Source organism: Argentina anserina, chromosome 6 (assembly GCF_933775445.1).
Source record: "Argentina anserina chromosome 6, drPotAnse1.1, whole genome shotgun sequence".
Lineage (NCBI taxonomy): Eukaryota > Viridiplantae > Streptophyta > Magnoliopsida > Rosales > Rosaceae > Argentina > Argentina anserina.
This window is the reverse complement of record NC_065877.1, coordinates 23,052,813-23,075,150: the sequence shown is the minus strand read 5'-3', so window position 1 is coordinate 23,075,150 and position 22,338 is coordinate 23,052,813. Positions and strand designations below refer to the sequence as shown.

The 22,338-nt window shown below is 38.5% G+C and overlaps 2 protein-coding genes across 2 annotated transcripts; both read right to left on the bottom strand.

The window, feature by feature from the left end:
- Nucleotides 1-10,931: 10,931 nt before the first annotated feature.
- LOC126800374 (RHOMBOID-like protein 5) lies at nt 10,932-13,239 on the bottom strand. The gene is made up of 5 exons (XM_050527742.1): nt 12,836-13,239; nt 11,907-12,067; nt 11,629-11,807; nt 11,140-11,396; nt 10,932-11,010 (listed from the first exon to the last, which is right to left on the bottom strand). Exons 1-5 carry the CDS (start codon nt 13,120-13,122, stop codon nt 10,932-10,934), a joined length of 963 nt encoding a protein of 320 aa, XP_050383699.1. The 5' UTR covers nt 13,123-13,239.
- Nucleotides 13,240-14,417: 1,178 nt separating this feature from the next.
- LOC126798785 (DEAD-box ATP-dependent RNA helicase 15-like) lies at nt 14,418-21,168 on the bottom strand. The gene is given in 12 exon segments (XM_050525840.1): nt 14,418-14,677; nt 14,858-14,921; nt 15,020-15,103; nt 15,207-15,351; nt 16,753-16,937; nt 17,017-17,073; nt 17,303-17,421; nt 17,529-17,760; nt 19,425-19,597; nt 20,236-20,336; nt 20,865-20,981; nt 21,069-21,168. Coding segments are annotated over 11 exon segments (1,287 nt in total). The 5' UTR covers nt 20,981; nt 21,069-21,168; the 3' UTR covers nt 14,418-14,666.
- Nucleotides 21,169-22,338: the final 1,170 nt, after the last annotated feature.

Here is a 22,338-nt window from a genome sequence, read left to right as displayed (position 1 = left end):
AAGGATGGATATTGGTCACCCGGAGAAGAACTCGCAAAGGTATGATGTCATACTCACCGGTTGCCCGACCAAGTCATAAGAAATCACCTCCACGACGGGATGAGAATGGACGAGGACGTTTTGAAACGAAAGTCGTTCCATATTTGTGGAAGCCTCTTCGCCGGAACTTGTCAATAGAGCAATTGCCTACAACACAACCGAATGTCACTTCAATGGCCACAAGTTGTGAAGTTAGCTCAAAAGAAGATGAAAAGCCTAAAGCAAGAGAAATATGTGCAAGTCAAGTGTTAAAGAAAAATGAGGTGTTGAAACAATTAGAGAGTCTACCTTTCCAACTTAGCCTCTCTGACTTGATGCAATTGTCAAAATCAACGAGATGTGCACTTGTGGAGTTGCTTATCGACGTAGGAAAACACTCCACAAGCATGAAGAAATGTGGCGCGTGTGATGCATATTGTGATACCATTCACTTCACATATGATGACCTCCAATTGGGCTCTAAGCCACATAATCGGCCTCTTTTTGTAACAGGGTACATACGAGAGCGGAAGTTGATTCGCATGCTCATAGACGGAGGGTCAGCAGTAAATATCATGCCTAAGTCAACCATGTCTCAACTCAGCATCAACATTGATGAGTTATCAAGGAGTCGTCTCATGATCCAAGGTTTCAACCAAGGAGGACAAAGAGCGATAGGAATGATCAGACTAGACATGGACATCGGAGAGCTAAAATCAAACACGTTGTTTCATGTCATCGATGCGAAGACCTCATACAACTTGTTGTTGGGACGACCATGGGTACATGAAAATGGCATCGTGCCATCCACTTTACACCAATGCTTCAAGTTCTATCGCGGAGGTGTGAAAACTGTGGTAGGAGATACCAAACTATTCACAGAAGCTGAATCATACTTTGCGGATTCTAAATTCTACACAGATGAGGAGTCAATGAAAGAATTCATTCCAGTCGGAGTACCCTCCACAGGAAAAGCCGTTAAAGTTAGGGAGAATGATGTCAAATCAAAAGACGTTGAGCTTCATGGTGAAGTGTTGCAAAAAGTCTCATATGAAGCAGCAACATCATCTGCGGAAAGAAAAGTCAGCCATGTCGTTCTGGTCCTTCCCTATGTTCCGAAGTCTAGACGAAGGGAGTGGGAGTCTCCATTTGTGCGGACAAAGTCACAAGAGTGCCCACGAAAATTAGAAGATGATGATGTGAAATTTTTGAAGGAGAAGTCAATGTTGCCACTAATAAATGTGAGCAACCGAAATCCTATAAAGCAGCCACTAAAACGTCAAACCAATTCAAGGTAAGACAGAACATGGATTGCTCCCCAAGAAAAGAACAAGTGAAGGGTTCGATCCTAACGCATACAAGCTCTTAGAAAAGGCTGGATACGACTGTAGTTCATCAAGCTAAAAGGACGACCAAGCTGTAGTAAAGATGGAGCATGAGCTTGATGAACCACAAAAGAAGTTAAGAGAGCAAAGGGCAACCATTGATTCTTCTAAAACTGGTCTCGATTTCACTTCGAGCAAGCCAATCAAAATTTCAGGAAGAAGAAAGGCAGAGCGAGCCAATGTGCAACATATCAGTGTCGTGGTAGTTGAAGAAAAGAGTCAAGAGGTTCAGTCAACCCCTCGCATTTCGTCGTTCGATCGCATTCATCTAGATTCTCGAAGAGCAACATCTGAACATATTGAAGGATCAATCACAAGGATGTCAGTTTTTGACCATGTGAACATAACAGCGAGTAGAGGTTCAGTCTTCAATCGTATCGGTGGTACAACCACTCGGCCTTTTGTATTCAAAAGGATGTCAAGTTCAGACAAAGATAAGAAAGAGTCAAACCTTATTCCACGAAAGCCTGCATTGGAAAGGAACCAAGCACCTAAGGAACAACAAATATGCAAGAGGAAAATGACTTGTAGTCGAGCAAAGAGTAAAGAAATCTGAAGACTTATCCCGTCACGCATGAAGAGGCATTGTGTGTTGGAAGTGAATTCCACTGATCAACTCAAAGTGAAGCAACATACCATCATATTCACTGGCCAAAAAGGAGATGGCAACCTCGATAATGGTGTTTAGGATGACATTGTTCAAACCTGTTATCATGTCACGGTGGCTAAAGCAGATGCCGTAGATGAAGAGGATCATGAAGATTTTGAAATTAAAGTAGACGTAGCTCCTCCAAAACTTGAAGACACGGGGGGGGGGGGGGGGGGGGGCAAGCCCCTATGGACGAGCTTAAGGAGATTAACTTGGGAACATAGAAAGACCCAAGACTTATTTTTGTGAGTGCGTCTTTAAGTTCCGAAGAAGAAAAAGAATATCTTGATCTGTTGCTCGAGTACAAAGATGTCTTTGCTTGGACGTACAAAGAAATGCCTGGCCTGGATCCAAAGGTAGCAACTCATCGACTTGCTGTCAAACTGGTGGCTCGGCCAACCAAGCAAACACAAAGACGCTTTCGAACATAACTTATTCCTCAAATTGAAGCAAAATTTGATAAGTTAATTGCCGCAGACTTCATTAGAGAGGTTCAGTATCCCAAGTGAATCGCAAACATTGTTCCTGTCAAGAAGAATACTGGACAAATCCGCGTTTGTGTAGATTTTCATGACTTAAATGAGGCATGTGCAAAAGATGATTTCCCCTACTAATCATAGAGCTCATGGTGGATGCGACAACCGGACATGAAGTTTTGTCATTCATGGACGGATTATCAGGTTACAACCAGATAAGGATGGCCTTAGAGGATGAGGAACTCACTGCAATTCGAACTCCCAAAGAAATTTATTGCTATAAGGTCATGTCATTCGGGTTATAAAATGTCGGTGCAACGTACCAACGCACTATGCAGAAAATGTTCGGTGACATGCTGCACAAGTATGTAGAATGCTATGTTGATGATTTGGTTGTCAAAACAAAGAAAATAAGTGATCACTTGCAAGATTTACGAAGAGTGTTCGACAGGTTACGCGAATACCAGTTAAAAATGAATCCTTTGAAGTGTGCCTTCGGTATCAGTTCTGGAAAATTTATTCGATTCATTGTGAAGCACCGAGACATCGAGGTAGTAGACCAACCCAAAATTAAAGCCATCCAGGAAATGCCAGAGCCAAGAAATTTGCGCGTGTTGAAAAGCCTCCAAGGACGACTTACCTTTATCAGATGGTTCATATCGAACCTGGCGGGCCGTTGCCAACCATTCAGTCGACTCATGAAAAAATATGTTCCATTTTTATGGGATGAAGCTTGTCGCAATGCCTTTGAGAGTATAAAGAAATACCTGGCGAATCCTCCGGTGTTGGGTGCACCTATCGCCGAGAAACCTCTTATCTTTTACATCGCGGCTCAAGAGAGATCACATGGGGTCCTTCTTGCCCAAGAAAATGAAGCCAAAAAGGAGAAAGTCTTGTACTACTTAAGTCGGACCCTCACCGGACCTGACCTAAATTATCCGTCGATAGAGAAGATGTGTCTTGCACTCGTCTTTGCTATTCAAAAATTAAGGCATTACATGCAAGCTTACACAATGCAGTTGGTGGCGCGAGCCGATCCAGTTAAGTTCATATTATCTAAACCAGTTCTAACCGGGCGCATGGCTAAGTGGGCGTTACTATTGAACCAATACGACATTGTATATGTGCCCGCTAAAGCAGTGAAATGACAGGCGTTGGCCGACTTCCTGGCAGACCACCCTATTCCAGCGGATTGGGAAATCTCAGATTAATTCCTGGACGAGGAAGTCTTCCTTACAGAGGTCCTCCCTACTTGGAAGATGTTTTTCGATGGTTCATCTAGGGGAGACGGAGCAGGGGCTGGTGTTATCTTTGTCTCTCCACAAAAACAGTATTGCCTTATTCTTTCACTCTTGGGGAACTGTGCTCCAACAATGTCGCAGAGTACCAAGCGTTGATCATGGGATTGCAAACAACATTAGAAAATTGAAATCCAAAGTCTCGAAGTGTATGGAGACTCGAAGTTGGTGATTGATCAACTGCTCACTAATTACGAGGTCAAGAAGGAAGATTTGGTACCTTATTTCCAACTCGCCACACAACTCTTGAAGGGATTTGATAATGTTACACTCGTACATGTGTCACGTAAAGAAAATCAAATGGCAGACGCATTTGCAAACTTGGGGGCGACTTTGGCATTGTCTGGAGATGAAATTTTGGACATCCCAATTTGCCAAAGGTGGGTCATGACAACAAAGCCTTCACTCCAGTATGTTAAAGATTTGAGGCATCCTTTTATCGACCATCTTGAGCACAACAAGCTTCCCGAAGATTCGAATCAAATATGTAGCATCAAGCGGCGAGCACCGCGCTTCTTCTACTACAAAGAAATTTTATATCGGAGGTCATTTAACAGAATACTCCTTCGATGCTTGAGAAAAGATGAAGCGGTCAAAGCCATGTAAAAGGTTCATTCTGGAGTGTGTGGAGCACATCAGTCAGGAGCAAAGTTACATTTTCAGGTAAGACGACTAGGGTATTATTGGCCCGCCATGGTCAAGGATTGTATGAAATATGCACAAAAATGCCAAGCTTGTCAATTTCATGCCAACTTCATTCATCAGCCACTTGAACCGTTGCATCCGACAATTGCTTCGCACTCATTCGATGTCTGGGGAATGGATGCAATCGGACCCATTACTCATAAAACATCGGCTGGTCATATGTACATTCTGGCGGCCACAGATTCTTTCTCAAAGTGAGCAGAGGTGATACCGCTCAAAGAAATAAAGAAAGAGAATGTTGTGGACTTCATTACGGGAAGCATTATACGGTGCATCATCACAGACAACGCCAAGTATTTCTCAAATACCGCAATAGAAAAGTTGAGCAAGAGATTCCACTTCAAGCTTCACTTCTCTTCGATGTACAACGCTCTGGCAAATGATTTGGCAGAAGCATTCAATAAAACGCTTTGTAACATTCTAAAGAAGCAGAGGGATTGGCACGAGAAATTGGGTGAATCTCTCTGGGCTTATAGAACGAAGTATCAGACGACCATAAATGCTACACCTTATTCTCTTATCTATGGTGTCGAAGCCGTGTTACCATTAGAGAAAGAAATCTCATCATTGAGAATCGCTTTGTAAGAAGGTCATACAAATGAGGAAAATGTCAAGTTACGCCTTCAAGAGTTAGAAGATTTGAACGAGAAGAGGCTTGATGCACAACAGCACCTAGAATGCTACCAAGCTCGGATGTCACACACCTTCAACAAAGGTGTTCGACCATAGTCATTTCAAGTTGATGATTTAGTTCTTGTTGTTTGAAGACCCATCATTATGACGCAAAAGACTGGCCCTAAATTCAAGTCAAAATGGAATGGTCCTTACGTTGTCAGAGAAGTATACACCAATGGAGCTTACAAAATTGTGGCGGAAGACGGTTTGAGGATCGGTCCCATTAACGGCAAATTCTTGAAGAAGTATCATGCTTGAAAACGTCAAACTATGCTCCAAGTCTGTACGAGCCTAAACTGCACAAGACAAACAAAAAAAACAAAAAAAAAACAAAAAAACAAAAAATGCTCCATGAGCTTAAACTGCACAAGGCACCAAAAAAAACTCTTGAACTACGTGATGACTTGATTCCTTCTTTAAAATGATACGTAGGCACTTGAGAATAACAACCTTAAGTTCAGTCACATAAAAAAAAATATAAGGGTTTGATTGAAAAAAAAAGGAGCAAATCCTGATCATTCAAGTCAGCTATCACATCCAGGTCAAACCCTTGAAGCTACTTCGACGTTCTTCAAAACTGGCTCGCAACTTCTTTACCACTTCAATCTGTGTTGCAGTCAGTTCCGGAATCTCTCGGATTTGGCACTTCTTCTGTTCTAGATCAACAAGTCTTGCATCGTGAAGAAAAATGTCGGCATCTAGCGAGTCCAACGTATGCTCTAACTTATGTTGTTGTTTCTTCAAGTTCTCAAGGGACTCAAGCATATACTGACGCTCATCAAAAGTATTTTGTCAAATTTCTTGGGCTTTGAACTTAGCACCTCATTTCCTGACCTCGGCATTTGGAAACTGGCTACATGGCGATTCACTACGTAAGTCCACTGCAAGACGGGAGTTCAGCTGCCATAGAATCGAGCTTTAAAAGCGAATGGCCCGGTAAGATAGAGATATACGGTTAAGGTGGTGCCATCATTTTGCTCATCTTTAACATCGTCGAGGATAGTGACTGTCTCGTTCGTGAAACTCCTGAAAGCCGCCATGCTGAATGTGATGCGTAAAAGCCTAAAACGCTTTTATTGAGTGCTGTCAAGTCTATGAAATGAAAGCAGTCAAGCGATTAGGTCGTTTACGTTCTTCAAATTCTTGAAAGCCGTCATGCTGAATGTGATGCGTAAAGCCTAAAATGCTTTTATTGAGTGTTGTCAAGTCTATGAATTGACAACAGTCAAGCGATTAGGTCGTTTACGTTATTCAAACTCTTGAAAGCCACCATGCTGAATGTGACGCGTAAAGCCTAAAACGCTTTTATTGAGTGCTGTCAAGTCTATGAAATGAAAACAATCAAGCGATTAGGTCGTTTACGTTCTTCAAACTCTTGAAATCCGTCATGGTGAATGTGATGCGTAAAGCCTAAAACGCTTTTATTGAGTGATGCCAAGTCTATCAAATGAAAGCAGTCAAGTGATTAGGTCGTTTACGTTCTTCAAATCCGCCAGAAATCAACGCGTTTCGAATATAGTCGAATGGCTAGATTGACCGCGACTCTCAGATTCTTGTCAAAATCCTACAAAAAAAAAGGTCAAAGTCATACTAGTAAAAAAATTCAAAGGTCAATGTCAGACCAGTAGAAAGTCAAAGTCAGACCAGTAAAAAAATCAAAGGTCAAAGTCAGACTAGTAAAAAAATCAAAAGTCAAAGTCACCCTAAAAAAACAGATTGTATTAAAGCACAACAACACTTAATCATTCAATGATTCAATCATTGAATTGTCACGACCGCACCTCCTTCAAACTCCCCATCAACTCTCAGCTCACCGATTCGGAGCTCCGCCTCACGGCCTACGAGATCTTTGTCGCCGCCTACCGCACCTCCACTAGGAAAGCCCTCACGTTCTTCTCCTCTGAGTCGCCGATGCAGCAGCAGCACAGCAACGGCGCCATCGGCTCGCCGAATGGCTCACCGGTGCTGCAGAGATCGCTCACCTCCGTCACAGCGAGTAAGATGAAGAAGGCATTGGGCCTCAAATCGCCGGGCTATGACGGTTGGGGGAGCTGATGAGGATACAAATTGGGATATCTGAAGCTATGGACTCCACAGTTAGGAGAGCTCTGCTTCAACATTCAGCTGGACAGGTTGGAAAGCGAATTGAGTCGGTTGTGGTTCCACTGGAGCTGTTACATTAGCTCAAGTCATCTGATTTTACTGACCCGCAAGAACACGAGGAATGGCGGAAAAGAACCCTTAGAATTCTCTAGGCTGGTCTGCTTTTGCATCCCTTTGTGCCACTGGACAAGTCTAATAGCACTGCGCAGCGGCTACGACAGATTATCCATGGAGCGTAGGACAGGCCATTTGAAACAGGTAGAAATAATGAGTCCATGCAGGTTCTTCGTAGTTCTGTTACAGCTCTGGCTTCCAGGTCATCAGATGACATATATGATACGTCCCACTGAGCAGATGGGTTACCGCTGAATCTCTGCATTTATGAAATGCTTCTCCAAGCTGTGTTTGATAATCAAGATGAGACATATGTGATAGAGGAAGTGGACAAGCTAATGGATATAAAGAAGACCTGGTCCATCCTTGGACTTAACTAGATGCCCCACAACCTTTGCTTTCTTCGTCAAAGAGAAATGATGACAAAGAGAAAAGAAGTTTGAATTATAAGAAATTAGGAAATGGAAGACACGGTGGCTCTTTACCCAAAGGACAATACAAAAGATGCTTAAAACAGCTCATATAATTATACAAGAGATGCTTTCGGTGTTCCATGCTTTCGGTGTTCAATCAATAGTTTTAATTACAAAAAAATAGGGGTGGTAATGGTATATAAAATCATTTCAACGAATTCGTATATTAATTGTATTAAATATGTTGGTATATTAAATACTTGGTACACGGTATATGGTACAGTATACCGTATTAACATTAAAAATATGGTAGGTAGGTGGTATAGATTTTCCATATACCATGGTATATCGTACATACCAACTTATATTATATTAAATTATTTAATTAAAAATATATATATATATATCTTTAAATTTCAACCATAGATTATTGAAAAATAAATCCAAACCGTATAAATCTACTAACCTTAATTTAATCTATCTGAGTTTCTTTCTCAAGTACACTCTTTTTCTCGTCTTCAATTTTTTTATTTAATTATAAATGAATCGATTCAATCGAATTCCCAAACACAAATCTTTAGACCTATCAGTAGCACCATCACTGCTTACAACATGTCAACATATATCGCATTTAAACCTATCATTTATTTTTCAATTGTTTTAAGAATTCATAAGTACTTTAACAGTTTGACTATTTGAACTTTGGTTTTCTATTTATGACTTTGTATTTGGTAATTTGGTTGAAGTTATATAAGACTTTGAAATTTTATTGCTATTTCACTTATTTGTTATTATTTATTTAGATTGGGCCTTTAAATTTTTGGGCCTTAAATATGTTGGTACAAGCCCATTACCAACCGTACCACTTAATTGGTATACCAACGTTATTGGTTGGTATAAATTGTGGATTTTTCATACCAAATATATATTGGTTGGTATATGGTATTAGAAAATTAAGACTGGTATACCAACCAATCCAGCCCTACAAAAAAGCATTGCCAAGTTTCCCAAGCACGTGAAGACATCAATTTTTTAATTCTGGGTTTTTTTTTGTTTTGACCGATTATCATAGTCACAAGACACCAACCCATATGAGTGGAAATAATTGCAATAACTTTATACCCATGCTCTTTGTGTTACTGTTCAACTTGTGCAAAAAAAAAAATAGAGAGGGAACATAATTGCCAAGATTCCAAAGCACATTCACATCAATAATGGAGATGGAAGCAAAAAGTCTGGAGACGCATTCTAGTACAAAATTTGCAGAGCCTCGGAAGCTAGTTCCACAAATTCTCTAAATCAAAGTGCATACTTCAAGCTGCGCTTTCGGCACGTGATGACGACATGTCTGCAGTACGACTTGAAGTCGGGGCATTTGTAGACACCTGAAATTTAATGAAGTAAATCATCTTCATTAAGTGATTAAATCGACCAAGAACCCGAAAAAATTGCACACGTGGCCCAAAAGTCAACAAAAGTGCGGATCCAAATAAAACTCGTGTCAACACACAAATGGATGATCGTAATCGAAGCTACGTGATTCTGACTTAAATCGGAAATTGAATGTCATTGACGATTCGAAATGGTAATCAGACATTTGATTAAATTAATAAGTTTCTTAACAGTTATGATTAAATTAATTATTTTTTGCTTAATTTAGTTATGAGAATAACTAATTTTCAGTTAATCAGAAAATATATATTGATTTAATTATGTAATTAAAAATATTATTATTTTAGTGTCATTAAATATTCTATAAAATAAAATCCTTGACACTATAAATACCCCTTCCAACATGAAGAGGATGAGACTTGAGAAGAAGAGAGAAAATCATTCAAGTAAGATCAATCTCGAGAAATCCCGAATTCTCCCAAGTCCATTAAGAATCATCAAGCCACCAAATTGCTCGTTCTTCATCAAATTCAAATCTAAACTCAAGTCCACGAAGAATCTCAAGCTACCAAATAGCTCGTTCTTCATCAAATTCAAATCCAAACTCAAGTCCACGAAGAATCATCAAGCTACCAAATTGCTCGTTCTTCATCAAATTCAAATCCAAACTCAAGTCCACGAAGAATCATCAAGCTACCAAATCGCTCATTCTTCATCAAATCCAAATCCAAAACTCAAATTCTCAAGATCAAGTGCATGTCACCCTTGAGCCAAGTTATATACGGAGATAGAATCAGAGGAGTTCACAAAGATTGTAACGTCGCGCTTGATTATCAATAAATCACATTTTATTTGTACATGTGTCTGCATTCTTATTTGTTTTTAGATTCTCGTTCTACAGTAGAACCTCCGGCACGACACCGTCGTTGATGATAACCACCAATAGCAAAACTATGCCTGCCTGGTTTGAATAACGTACCATGGATCCAAGTCGCCCCTCCCAAACCACCACCAACTTTTTGCGATGAAATCAAGACCAAATTATATCAAGTCGAGTGAAAAGGCTAAAAGTTAGCTTTCCAAATCTGAGGATACCTTAATAAGTGAAATTGTTCCTCGTCCAGCAGCAAGCCAAGAGCCGTTGGCATAGCCCAAAAGCCAGCCAAGCAACCGGGCACAGCCGGACGAAGATTTGGAGGGAGAAGAGGCCGCCGCTCTAGGTTTTTGTTTTTGCCTTTTTTGTTCATTGCTTTGAATGTAGTGCTCCTATATTGCTTTGAATGTAGTGCTCCTATATTTTCTTTTTTGGTACGTGGTACGTACTTATCTAATGAAGATATCATCATTATCATATAGGCTCTGTCAATACAAGCACAGCTTATTAAACGAGAAAGAAGAGGGGAAAATTCTGAAACCATAAGAAACAGCTAATACGTTTTTAATAAATACAAATTCTAGCAACCATCCACAAAAGTGACCTCCCATGTTTCTTTTTACTCCCCAAATCATCTTTCTGTCATATGTTTTACATCATTCTCATGAACCTTCAAGTGCAAGTACTGCTTCATATATATGTTGCGGGTAAATGCAAGTATATATACGTTTGTGACTTTGTGGTGTTATACTTGCATAACAGAACTGTTGAGAGCCTTCAAGAGCTAAGGTTTAGTTCGTATCTTTACTCAAAACATATATATACAAGCTCAATATTTTTTGACGGCATCCGGTAATTGCTGCTTAATTTCCTTAATATCAAAGAGCTTACCGAAGCCGGCTCCAAATCTGCAAATTAAGACAGGAGAGACAGATTCGTCAGACAATGCGAGTTAGTTAAGCTAACCCTCTTTAGGTTCAACTGTGTAATATGCTCTTCAAGAAATGGCAAAATCAGAAAACAAGATAGCAACTTACAAAGCAATTGAAACCAGAAGGCCTACAATCGCTAGAAAATATTGACAGAAGTTGTGCCTTGGTGAACGTTTGACATCATGGTATGATGGAATAAACTTGCTGCTTATATATCCAAACTGAGGCTTGATGAAAAAAACAAAACCGAGGAAGAACCCTGCTAGGCAACCACCTATATGAGCTGAATTGTCCATTTTCAGTGCAAATCCAAGGCCCACATTCACGCCAACATTCAGAAGGAGTAGCATGATCGTCGGGAACTGGATGTGACAAGTCAAATGTTAGACCTCCGTGGGAAATATATAGAAACCTCTGCCTATAAACCTCCACGTTCCAATTTAAAGGTAACTACTTTTGATTTAAGAATTTACGTCGAAATGTGTTCTTGCAGGAATTGAAGTATGGTGACGATGTTAAGGACATACAGTTGCAATACCATTTCAGAAAACACAATAGAAGAGTTGTTCAGCTAGGAGACGTTTTTCTATATACCTTATCATCATAGATTGTCCAGTTTGTGATCAGCTCAGAAATGGAGGCTCCCAACAATCCGAAAATTGCCCCAGATGCTCCAGCTGACACTGACTTTTCCTGGTCTTGATGAACAAGACGAAGAGAAGACGCTAAACTTCCGCCCAACCCACCAAGCAAATACACTAACCCGAACCTATCTGCAGCCAGAATGAAACAGTACGTAAGAAGAAGAATCATTTACCATTGAATTATTAACTGCCACGGATACGCATACTGAATTACTCTCTAGCTCTTACGATATCCAAAGTCGCGCTCAAGTCGGAGTCCAACCAAATCAAGGCTGATCATGTTAAGAAACAAATGAATGACTCCAGCATGAAGCCACATGCAAGAGAAAAGCCGCCATGATTCACCGTGCACCACTTTGTACCGATCGAGGCCTCCTACATTCCTAATACTGCGCAAAATAGCATCAGATCAAGGTTTCGGATGCATGCCTGACTGGCTAACTATAAAGTTGGATGTTCCATGCCAGCACGATCATGCATGTAATCCCGTACATATAAGTTCTGATAACCAATCATGCATTTCTACTAAATCGACCAACTATAACCAACGCCAGTTTCCTAAACCTAGACCTCTAAGGAACAACTTCTAACAAATTTGCGTTTTATAGTTAGTTCATTTAAGAAAATTGATGCTTCTCAAAAAAATTAAGAAAATGATGTGATTTCATATTCGGATTCGGCTGTGGATGAAGTAATTGGGACAATGTAGATTCGCTAGATTTCTCAAAGCCTGCATTTTTCCCTCCTTCCATCAATAACTGCAAACCTTAAACTGTTCATTACTTTAATGATATCAGACCTCTTATTTCATTTAGAGATGGTCTCCATGATTATTTTCATGATCACTACTTGTGAATAGATTGAGCATTCAACGATTAAGTTATGGTCGTAATTTAACCTATTGATTTTAAACGAAATGTTTTATGTTAGTCATCAATTCTAAACCTCCATATCTTCCTCCAAAACAACTACTTGTAGTCATTACATGTTCTATGAACAAAAATCATCTCGATAATGTCATCTGGGTGAAAATGCCAGGAAAATTATAATATATGAAACCCTAATAAGCAAAAGAAAATAGAAAAACAATTAATAACAAAAAAAAAACACAAAGATCAGGTTGAGCAAGATCAGAGAGATGAAAAATTCTTACGTACGTTTCCGCGGTAGGACCAAGCCAAGGAATGTCTTTAAAAGGTTCGAATGAGAACCTCTTAAAGACATCGCCTAAAATACACGGATCCTTTGATGAATGTCTACGAGGGCAATCGTTCTTATACATTTCGTAAATAAACATGCCGAGATTAACCAAGCATATGAGAGGCACGAGCCACGGAGAGTATCGCCTTTGGGGAGGTGGCAATGGCGGTGGGGCGTAAAACTGCGGTGGCGGGGGTGGTGGTGATGCATAATACATTGGAGGCGGACCTGGTGGATAATACATAATTTTCGATCGATGTTAAAATCGATCGGTATTATGTCGGACGTCCGCGGGCGGAGGAACAGGTACACACTGCACCAAAGCTGTTTCGGCGATGGTGGTAGCTGCAAAATGTGCACCTAGTTGCAGAGGGGAAAGGAGAAGGGGAAGATATAGGTTTTGGGTGGCAAGGAACGATTCTCGTTGGGTTGACAGTTAATTTAGGTATGTACAATTCTCGCCAAATAGTTCTCTACGTGAATATTGCGGCTATTATTACCTACTTGGCCTTTCACCTAGTTCAAACTTGTTAAAATGAAATTACAACTTATATCATGTCCAATACCGGCAATACGTACTTGGTATCTTCAAAATTCAGAGTACATATCAGTAAGTCGTTCAACATAAGATTAAAATTACAGGCTGAGAATCAGTAATAAAAAGGTAGACAATTTTTATTTCATCTAGTGGTATGATAATCTGGCAGTATACGGAAAGTAGACAATTTTCCGTATAAAGGCTAGAGAAGAAATCTTAAAAAAGAAAGATTTTGCCAGCCACATATCAAGTTGTGTTAGATTTTACACACCCAAATTCTTTTGTACTTCAGGATGTTGAGCCTGTCTAATCATTTGGTAACAATTTAACGTATTTGAAGAGAACTGTTACTTGACCAACGATTCCATAGGATAACAGATTCTGTGCAAATATATACTATAGAATCGGCTGCTCTCAAAGTTGGCGTTGTACGCTTTAGCACTGTAAGTTCAGCTCTGGATGTGCATAATGAAACCCAAGCATCATATCGACCATTTAATGAAACTCGAGCGCAGTTCAACCTGACAGTTGCTACTCCGTCAGATAATGAAATTATTTTTAATTTTTTGAAGACGGCTGATAATGCAAGAATCAAAAGAACCTAATTCAGTCAATTGTCTACATGGTCTGGACAAATTGTATGTTTCTATGTTTATATACGAACCAACCTAACCTTTTAGTACGTTTATCAATGGGAAAATTCATTTCAACATCCTTCAGGTACATCTGTGAAGAAAACATGAGAATCTGATATATTGAAGTAGAGAATTGGGAGATGCCTAATTTATATAAGCAGTGATTTCGAAAAAATAAATGAGGAAAAAGCTCCAGAGCTCGCCCAAAATGGAAGCAGAGATTCAAGCACCTAGCCACCTAGGCATCAGTTTCGAACCCAGTAGTAGAGATGGGTTCGAGTCTTCCAGAATTGCATGCATGAAACGTGCAAAATGTATGACGCATGAAAGAAGAGCAATAACAAAACTGCTAAATTTGAAGCTTAATCTGATTAAGGGATGACATTAACCACCAAAATTTGAAAAATTAGAGTTAAGCTGGCATTACCATCATAAGCAATCATTCTCAATTAAAAAAAAATAACAATACGCAATCTAGCTAGAGGGCAGCATACAATTTCTCCTGCTAATAATCTAAAGCAGATGGAAGGGAAAATACTCCACATTCCAATAATTGCTACAACCCAAAACTAGCAGCCACAAGATCCAGAGTCCCCCATCCTTCAAAAGTAGAGATCATACTTGCACTGCGAAAACATACCAAAAGGAAGACACATAAATACCTGATAAAGTGCAATTCTACACCCCTGATCACACCCGTGTACTATGTACCCAAATGAAACTTCAGTATTCCCAAAAAAGGAAAAATAGGAACATGTGATGATGTGTACTCCAAATATTTAAATTTTGAGGAAAGGGCATCTTACTGTAAGTCGAAGTATCAATTTGCTCTGGGAGCTCCTTTATGTCCACTTCAAACCTTGACTGGACCTGAAACAATCAAATAGTAAAACATAGGATTAGAGGACAGTATGGTATTTAAAGAAACACAAGACATTATATGCCTATACTGAAATATATAAAATTACCTGATTAAGTACATCAGAGTCCGCTGCAGATGCGACAAATGTTATTGCCAACCCTTTAGTACCGAACCTACCTGCTCTACCAACCTGTGAGGGAAATAAAGGAGAAACATGAGTGTAATCAGCTAAAGAAAAATGACATACCGACAAGAAAGTTAAAGTTCCAAGTACTAAAGAGCAAAACAAATACCCTGTGAAGGTAGGTATCAGCAGAATCTGGCATGTCATAGTTGATAACAATGTTAACACGCTCAATGTCAATTCCCCTGCCTACTAAATCTGTTGCCACAAGAATTCTTGAAAGGCCATCCTTGAAATTCTTGTACCTTTTCAACCTACAAAAAAAATTATCCAAAATCAGAAGAAGATATATTCCACTCCTTGCATGTAAATGTAGAAACGAAGATCATATAAATTGTTCTATACACAATAAGTGAGCACAGCAAAACACAGAATAAACTATATGGCAAATAAAAACATTGAAGATAATACAAATTATAGTGCGCCATAGAAGACAAAATAGGAAAACAAAGGATCTTTTAATGCAGTAACAATACACACAAAAGAAATGGAAATCCCAAGTGAAGAATATGATTTTGAGTATAGAAAAGAAATAACATAAAAAGAAATTCGGCAAATCAATTTCGACAAATAAATATCTAGGGTTCTAGCCTCTTAGCTACAATTTCACCTGCAGCTCGCAACAAGGTAGAACCAGGATACTCAATTACTAATTATTCTAACATGTACTGGATTACTAACACATAAGATGGCACACAACCTGACAACCGTATGACAACAGTTTTAACTTCAGCAAAAAAACTGGGGATGAAATCAATTTTCATGTCCATGCAATATAACCATTTCTCCTGGGATTATTTGGCAGTTTAAATAGCTGAACCAGTACACTTATCCTGCTAATAACAGGGCCCTGGTTCAAACCCCAGCTTAGTAAGCAACATCCCTTGGGAGGGGCCATACCTAAATTCCTCCCACTTGCGGAGTGGTAGCTCACTCAACCAAAATTTATGCATATCTAAAACATAATAGCTGAACCTGGAATATACAATACCATCACAATTTTTCCATTTGGAAGAGCAGATATATAGCCCACATCAAAAGTGAGCAAAAAGATCACATGTAGGGGTGAAAAGTTGGGAAAAAGACACTCATCGCATTTCCATTACAGCTATACAGAAAATCCTTGAAAGCTACATCACTCCTAAAATATTTTTGGAGATAAGCATTGCTTCTAAGAGACTCTTAAAAACTCTTACCGGGAGATAGAGGCCTAATTGGTTACCGATTTCGGAATTGAAAAAGATTGATTGCCAGAATTATTATTGCTAATTGCAGGCACAAGTGGTAAAACAGGAACACATATGTTTCCTTTTGAACTAGACTGAAACAGGATCACAATTTTTTTTTCCTTTAGAACTATATGCTATTAATGCTACAGTTGCAAAAATCAAAACTACAAGATCAATGAACATACAGCAAAAGTAATAAGTATCTTATACCTGAGAGGTACTATCTGTAGTAACAAACTAAAACATAATTGATGGACAATGCTCGAAATATTTGATCAGAGAATCTCAGAATGGGCAAATACAATCAAAACCATCACACCAGTTGCGCAAACAGACAGTACCTTAGCTTATAAAATGCATACTACAGTAATATATACATTGACACTTTACTCACTAGATCATCATAAAAAATAATAGAGAGTATACCTTTCTTCCTGGGTCATTCCAGAATGAATGCAGATAGAGAGGAAATTACAGTCCGCAAGTAACTTGTTCAACTCAGCTGCTCTGTTAACACTCTTTACAAAAATAACAACTTGATTGAAATCCAATGCATCAAGAAGGTCAGTCAGCTTCCGGTTCTTCTCAGATTCACTTAATTTGATGTAATGCTAGAGACAGAGAGAAGGGAGTAAGCAATCAATAAACAAGTAACAAACTAAAGGCTCATCAATCAGAGGTCGATTGTACCTGTACGAGACCATGTAGAGTCAACTTGGCTTCATCATCTACATAAATTTCCATGGGCTGAAAAAACAAACATAAACATGAAATGAATCAGAATCACAGATGCCGGTAACAGTCTAGAAGTGAGCAAAGAAACCATTAACCACAGTACCACACAACTCCCATCACTGACGAAATATGTCCCATGCAATATATATTTACATAATATACAGAATCTTATAAATTTTAATGCTGCATACGAAGGAACTGATGGTTCCCAGACTCATGTCAAGTTATAAGAAAATCCTACATCTTGCATAAATTTCTTGCAGACAGGGCGGATTTCCTTGCTTAGCGTTGCTGAAAACATCATCACTTACTTGTCATGAGGAGTCAACTTGAAGATCTCCTGCAAATCTCTTCTCATATCTGTAAAAGACAGAACACAAAAAATATATGAAACATAACACCCAAAGAAAATTTCCTATGAAATTGCGTCGGAAATCCCCATTAACTAAGTCAAATATAAAACTTACCAAGTGATTCCAGCATCTTGTCGCATTCGTCAAGAATAAAATGCCTCACATTCTTTAATCCAAGGTCTTTGTCTCTTGCCAGAGCCAATACTCTCCCAGGTGTCCCCACAACAATATGAGGTCATTCATTCTTCAGCAAATCTCTGTGAACCTTCATATTTACACCTCCATAGAATACTGCAGCTTTTAAGTCGGGCAAGTAAGTACTGAACCTCTGAAATTCATGACAAATCTGTAACAAAGACTAGTTCTGGTTAGAGAATTGTAACTGAATAGGATCATACAAGCAGAAAAATTCCCAACTATATATCTAATAGATATGACACATCCACACGCCCATGACAAGCACATTCTCAGACACACACGATGCCTGCATAATGCACTATCATAATTTACATCTCTCATTTAGTTTAGTTATTCTCTTAATAATGTCCATTTTAACTTAGTTTACTGTTTTTAAGTACATTGGAGCAAAATAAGAGGAATATGTGTTTAAAGAAGCAAAAGGAGCAATAAAACCCGAAATCAGGATTCTGCCTTTGCAGAACAGTCAACTTCGACGGACCATAGCGGGCAATCTATATGGAGGAAAATATGAGTAATATATCGATGAAAAACCCTATAAATCTACTTTCCAGAGCCGTTGGAATCGCAGCAATATCAATTCCCTGGAGGAAGTTATGATCGATTTAGTAAGCGGAGGTCGGTCTGCGTGTTACACATTGTGGATCAAAGCTCTATTTTAAGGGCCGGACCACTCCAGAAAGCCCATGGACGAATTGTTAGGGTTTCTTAACCCTAATTACATCAGAAGAAAAGGAGGAAGGCTAATATATAAGATTGGGTAAACCTATCAAGGGGCAGCTTCTCTTTTGGCCAAACTTTTTTCTGGCTATTCTCTTGGTCAAGATTATGAAGCAAGGAGAGAGGAAGCTGCCAAGAATCATCATTCACCATCTTCACATAGTTTCTTCTCAGTCTTTAGTCTTTTGTATTTGATTATGCATATCACAATTGCTATGTTTTCCAAGACTATGTGTAACTAACTCTCTTAGTTAGGGGCTGCCCTTGTAGCCCCGTTTATGCAAGACTCAAGTTCATGTTTTCTTAGTTAATTCTTAATTTTTTATGTGATTGTGTGTCTTGATTTGTGCTATTGATAACTCTTACATGTTTTGAGCCTTTGGTGTACAACTTAGATTTTCAGCATGTATTTGCAGCTATAGGTTAGGAGGTACTTCACCTAATCATTGCATTTCTTTCTCTCATCAAGTAGTGAGTAGTGACTACTTCACTCGCGGAGGTAAATCAAGGGATGCTTATTGATTTGGATAGAGACTTTAATCAACGAACAAACTTTCATAGATCTTAATGATTTCTGCTTGAGTTACTAGACTACTGCGTTTCAAAGCTAGTAAACATGTTAGAGAATGTTTTTAACAAAAAGTGTGTTTCACGACGTTAAATAATTTCAGAGAAGTAATAAGAACAATTTCAATGTGTTTCATGGTTGTTCTTGTTTGTTGTCAGTCACAAAACTGTTAGGTGTTTTCTAGGGTTGAACAAGCGTGGAGTATAAGCGGTGGTGAATTGGTGTAGTTCCTAGCTCATCCATTCCATCTATCATCAGAAATTTATTTATTTTTCTTTATTGCTACGTTACACACAAATCTCCCCATTGTTACTTTGTTTATTGTTTATTTCATCTTGTACACATAACGTTTACATCATTGATTTTGTTTTGTAGGTTTGACGTGAGATCAAAGTGTCCCTCAAATCCCTAGCGTTTAACGATCCCACTTCCATTATACATTTATACTATGACTGATTACTACAACGAGGGTTTAAATTGTGCGATCGTTTTGGTCACATCAATAATGAAAACATAAGACATACCTGATATGCCAATTCTCTCGTGTGGCAAAGAATAAGAGCGGCGACTTGACCAGGAACTGGATCTATTTGCTGAAGAGTTGACAGAACAAAAACTGCAGTTTTGCCCATCCCAGATTTCGCTTGGCAAAGAACATCCATTCCTAAAATAGCTTGAGGGATGCACTCATGTTGAACTGATGAAGCAAAGAAAATCGAACCGGACGAAACCGCGGTAAGTATAAATGTCTTCCAGATCCTTTTTAGGGAAAGGTGTACCAAACCAGTTTTCTTGCCGAAATGATGAATATTGAATTAATTATTACCTGGAGAAATGTAAACAGCAGATTCAGAAGAAAGAAAACAAGATAGAAAGAATAGACTTTATCACAATGGAAATCACAACTTTTTCATATTCCAAGTCCCGCCTAATTATCACCATCAAATACATTGCTCCAATAGAAATCAATTGGTAAATGAGAACACATGAAATCCATACTATAAGTACTATAAATCCTAGTGTACAAAGAGCACATCATTTAAGGAAATCAAATAACACATTCCACATTTTTAAAAAGATAGAGCATGTCCAAAAATTTGATAAGATGACTATATTGAACTGAGCTAGCTGAATTCACAAAATGAAGCACGCCTCTGCATATAATACAAATTTCGAGGAAACTGGACTTGCCTAGCACAGAATTCCTATAATGAGTGCATAAAACACAATAAGTGCAGCACGTTCTTTCAGAACAGATAAATAAGTCTACGGGTTCTTGACACCTAATTAAAGTTTAACAACAAATATATAGTGAAAGAGTGACTGAAACTTTGCCTTCAGATGGATGCTCGAATCCAGAATCCACAATTGCCCGAAGCAGCTCTGGTTTCAACAGGAAGTCTCTGAATCCCGAACTATGGATGCCGACATAACCCCTATAGCAATTCATACAGCATATTAGAAAATAAGATATATGGTCCCAATTAACAGAGAAAAGAAAATACATGGCATCACAACATTTAAATACCTAAATTTATGTTCTTGGGGCCCCAAATACAAGTACATTTTTCCCTCTAGGCAATTATCAGGCACAAGCAACAAAGATACAGGTGACCATAAAAAGCATGGTTGCGTAGTACCTTAACTCATTCCTAGGATTCACACACAAAAGAAAAGAGTAAAGTAAGAACAGAAGTTCCTTAACTCCGCCAAGACTTGATTAGTCATCATTAAACTTCAAACATGAGTTCATTTTGCTGATGATACTCAATGACATTACATCATAACTGTTTTCAAACTAATCTCTGCGGCCCCTCTCTTTACAAAGCATCATAAAAGCACCATGCAGACGAACTCAAGTACTCAACAACGTTGTTGGGTTCTAAGTTTTAAAGAGACACTAGGTTACAAATTCCTATAACGTTAAAAACAACTTCATAGTCAATAAGCCAGAAGAAACTAACTTTTTGGCGGACTCGCCGTTGGGTTTGGCGGAGAGGGAGTTGGGGGCGTTTTGGTCTTCCTCCTCGTAGTCGACGAGCTCTTCCTCGTACCCATCGTTGTCTCTGATTTCACCCATCCTAACAACAACGTTAACAAATTAGAGTTCCAGTGTCGTACAATTGTGAACCCCCAAGCTTCAGAAAGGGTTGGAAATTACGTGGTACCTTTGAGCTTGAACTGAGCGAGAGGGAGAGATGGGATCTCTAGGGTTCGAAAACACACTATGAAACTTGAAAATTTGGGGGAAGAAGGGAATGAATGGATCTAGGGTCCCTGTGAACGATACCACCGAATTAGCCTCTTTAGCTAACTGCTGAGGCGGTGGGTGAAAATCAAAATTTTTGAATTTTTTTGGTCTTGTTTTTGGTGACATCTTTGTTCTTTTGGATACATCAGAGTTTGTTTTGCTTTGTGGTGTCATTAACCAAAGCAAAACCTTTAATGGAGAGTTTGTTTCAGCTTAGCTCTTTGACTAGCTGGAAGACCCCCGACCCCCGACAACTTGTAATTGGGTGCCTGCTGAAGGCTCGAACTCAATGGTCTAAATATCGTTTTTAGTATCGTATCGGTCGAGAGGTAAAACGATATATCGAGAGAGATATCGGTTTTATCATAGATATATCGGTTTTATCGGATTTGCTTATTTTCAATAAAATTTATAAAATTATACTTCAATATGTATTAAATAAACTAAAAAAACGGTACTAAGTAAACTAAAGAAAATAAATACTTGATTTAATGACAATTAAAGTACACGAACGACATCTAATAATAAAAATAGGCATTTAAGAATAATTATTTAGACTTGAAATTCATCATATATATTTAAAATATATATAAAGTAAAAATATATATGAAAAAATGAAAAAAAAAATAAGTTTTTCAAAAAAAAAAAGAGGAAAATAAAAAATTAAAAAATTAAACAAAAATTGAGAAAATAATAAAAAAATTCAAAGTTTGACCGATATATCGGAGTTTGACCGATATTTGACCGTTGACCGATATAGTCAACCGATATGGCGATATCGTATCGTTTTCTAAATATCGCCGATATATCCGATATTTAGAACACTGCTCGAACTACATATTTAGGCGATACCCAATAGTCTTATTATATCTTGAAATCTGACGGGAGAGAAGTTATGACCCATCTAAATTAATTGTTAAACATGAAACATGAACAAGTGCAGTTTATCCGTTTATTCGATATTGTCCTAATTTACTCACTTTCACTTGTAATGGTTTTACACAAAAAGTCATGATAATATTAGTATATATACAACCTCTAATAAGTTGTATTTTATTTTGTTAATTTTCTAATGTGCGAGCTCTCCTCTCCACTTTGCTTTATAGGTTAGCACGTGGAATGAATTCATATATTGAAGCTCAAGGACCACATCAATACTTAAGTAGCGATAAATGATAACTAATATG

Coding starts and splice junctions, on each gene's coding strand:
- LOC126800374 (XM_050527742.1), bottom strand. CDS start 13,122: ATGTATTATCCACCAGGTCCGCCTCCAATGTATTATGCATCACCACCA. Junction 12,068..12,835: donor CTTGGTCCTACCGCGGAAAC/GTACGTAAGAAT, acceptor TATTTTGCGCAG/TATTAGGAATGTAGGAGGCC. Junction 11,808..11,906: donor TGAGCGCGACTTTGGATATC/GTAAGAGCTAGA, acceptor TTCTGGCTGCAG/ATAGGTTCGGGTTAGTGTAT.